This window comes from Nannochloropsis gaditana, assembly GCF_000240725.1.
Source record: "Nannochloropsis gaditana CCMP526 unplaced genomic scaffold scaffold648, whole genome shotgun sequence".
NCBI classification, from domain to species: Eukaryota; class Eustigmatophyceae; order Eustigmatales; family Monodopsidaceae; genus Microchloropsis; species Microchloropsis gaditana.
This window is the reverse complement of record NW_005803305.1, coordinates 4,488-6,495: the sequence shown is the minus strand read 5'-3', so window position 1 is coordinate 6,495 and position 2,008 is coordinate 4,488. Positions and strand designations below refer to the sequence as shown.

The window sequence follows — 2,008 nt, the reverse complement described above, 5'->3', positions numbered from 1 at the left end:
GAGGATGCCCTCCCTTCGTACTCTCAGAAATGTGTGTCATAAAGTACTTACGGGAAGAGCTGCGGCGGGCGTAAGAGGGGTGGAGGGAGGGAGGGAAGGCGGGGCGGAAGGAGGGGAAGCGGGCAGGACGGAGAAACACATGGAGCGGGCGGGGGTGGGGCCGAGCGAGGTCCTGCCGCTGGCCTCGCACACCCTCGCCCAGCCTCAGTCCCCCCAGGACCCGGCCCTCTGCCTGCTTCGAGCCCCGCCTTCCGGCCTCCCCCCCCCCCTTTCCCTACAGCGGACATCGTCTTTCTAGAAACGTTTCCCCCAGGAAGGGGCAAAGAGGGAAAGAGGGAGGGAAAGCAAGGAGGAGGCGGAAAGCGAGGGTTTTGACGGTGTGTGCCTTTGCTATGGATTATAAGGTGGTAATGTGTCTCAAGAAAACAAAGCACCGTCACCCCCGGCACGCTGAACCCTTTCCTTGCCCTTCAGACCTTCTCCAAGAGTATGACCACGTGTACCACCCAGCTCCTAGACTCGCCCACGCTGTCCACGTGCTCGTGTGTGCGTGCCTTGATGTTCACGCGGCTCTCCTCGGTCCCTAGCAGCTCCACCAGATTCGCCTTCATCTGCGGTTTGATGTCCTTCACCTTGGGCTTCTGCAAGATCAAGGTCACGTCCACGTTCCCGATGCGGTAGCCTCTCAGCGTCATGAGCCGGCGCGCCTCCCTCATGAACTGCGCCGAGTCCGCCCCCTTCCATTTCGGGTCGGTGTCCGGGAAGAGTTGTCCGATGTCGGGCAGGCCGATGGCTCCCAGAATCGCGTCCGTCACCGAGTGGTACAAGGCATCTCCGTCCGAGTGCGCGGCCGACCCTTTTTCAAACTCGATTTTGACGCCCCCTATCACCAATGGCAGCCCCGCTTCCAGTCTATGGATGTCAAAACCGTGGCCGATGCGGAAAGGCGGGTCTGTGGCCTGCGGGACAGGCTCTGAATAAGCCGACATGCGCGGTGCACCTTTCCTTGGAGGCGTCGACGTGGCTGCCGTAGCATCGTGAATGCCATCCCGCCCTTGCAAATGTGGAGATTGATTGTGTAGGGCCACGGTCGCAGGCCGTACGAAGGCCAGGGCCGATGAGATGAGGCAGATGAGGAGGAAGATCTGCCGGCGCGGCAGCTGGGATAAGACAAAAATGACTTGACGATTGTACATTTTGATGCCTAGAAAGCAGCATGACAATGGAAATGTGTTGTGTGTCGGCGATGGCCGTGGTAAGAGTGAGTAGAGGATGTCTGGTCCTCGAATGCTGAAGGGGTGCTCCTCTGACTCGTGAGGAAACGCCTGCAACGCGCTTAGATCATAAATAAACCCAAAAACTACCACATTTTTCAGGCAATTTGGTCGTTCATGTTTCGTGGCCCTTCAGATCGTGGAAGTAAGCCAATTGCATGAGAAGCCAAGAGAAACGGATGAATCCTCTTCAACCTCCCCGTCCGGAAAAAAGATCGATACTATACAATTGAAAAAGAAAATTTGATACTTTACAGAGTTTAACACGAGAAGGTCATTTTTTAAAAAATTCGTTGTCGCGTACAGCATGGGGCTTACGTCGCGTATGATTGTACAATTTGTTTGGTTATGCTTTGCATTTTGCATTCTGAGAGTGTCAGGACCCCGACGTGCGCGCTTCACACTTCCAGCAGCACGCCCACAGGGGCATGGTCACTCAACTTGGACACGGCAGGGTCCTGATCCAATATAAAAGAATCGAGCAGCCGCGGCACCCCTCCACCCTCATCCCCTCCCCGCAGCATGTTTTTACTCGCCAGAAAGTAATCAAGGCGCATGCCTCGGTTGTAGGGCCGGTTCCCTGCGCGCATGGACCAGTAGGAGTAGCAACCGGTCACGTCGGGGTGGTAGTGCCGAAAGGAGTCGACCATGCCCGCGCCTTCCAGGAGCCGCCCGAACGAGGCCCGCTCCTCCGGCGTCGTCCCCGCCGCTTTGGCCATGCGCGCCTCCCCCGG

At 57.5% G+C, this 2,008-nt stretch overlaps 2 protein-coding genes across 2 annotated transcripts; both read right to left on the bottom strand.

Moving 5' to 3' along the window:
* Positions 1 to 470: 470 nt before the first annotated feature.
* Positions 471 to 1,196, bottom strand: ISPF (2-C-methyl-D-erythritol 2,4-cyclodiphosphate synthase; the record flags this gene model as incomplete). Its single annotated transcript, XM_005854019.1, has 1 exon — positions 471 to 1,196. The coding sequence occupies one exon, from the start codon at positions 1,194 to 1,196 to the stop codon at positions 471 to 473; it is 726 nt and encodes a 241-aa protein (XP_005854081.1).
* A 476-nt stretch (positions 1,197 to 1,672) lies between these two features.
* Positions 1,673 to 1,993, bottom strand: NGA_0452000 (uncharacterized protein; the record flags this gene model as incomplete). The annotated part of the gene is made up of 1 exon (XM_005854022.1): positions 1,673 to 1,993. The coding sequence occupies one exon, from the start codon at positions 1,991 to 1,993 to the stop codon at positions 1,673 to 1,675; it is 321 nt and encodes a 106-aa protein (XP_005854084.1).
* Between the last annotated feature and the right edge of the window lie 15 nt (positions 1,994 to 2,008).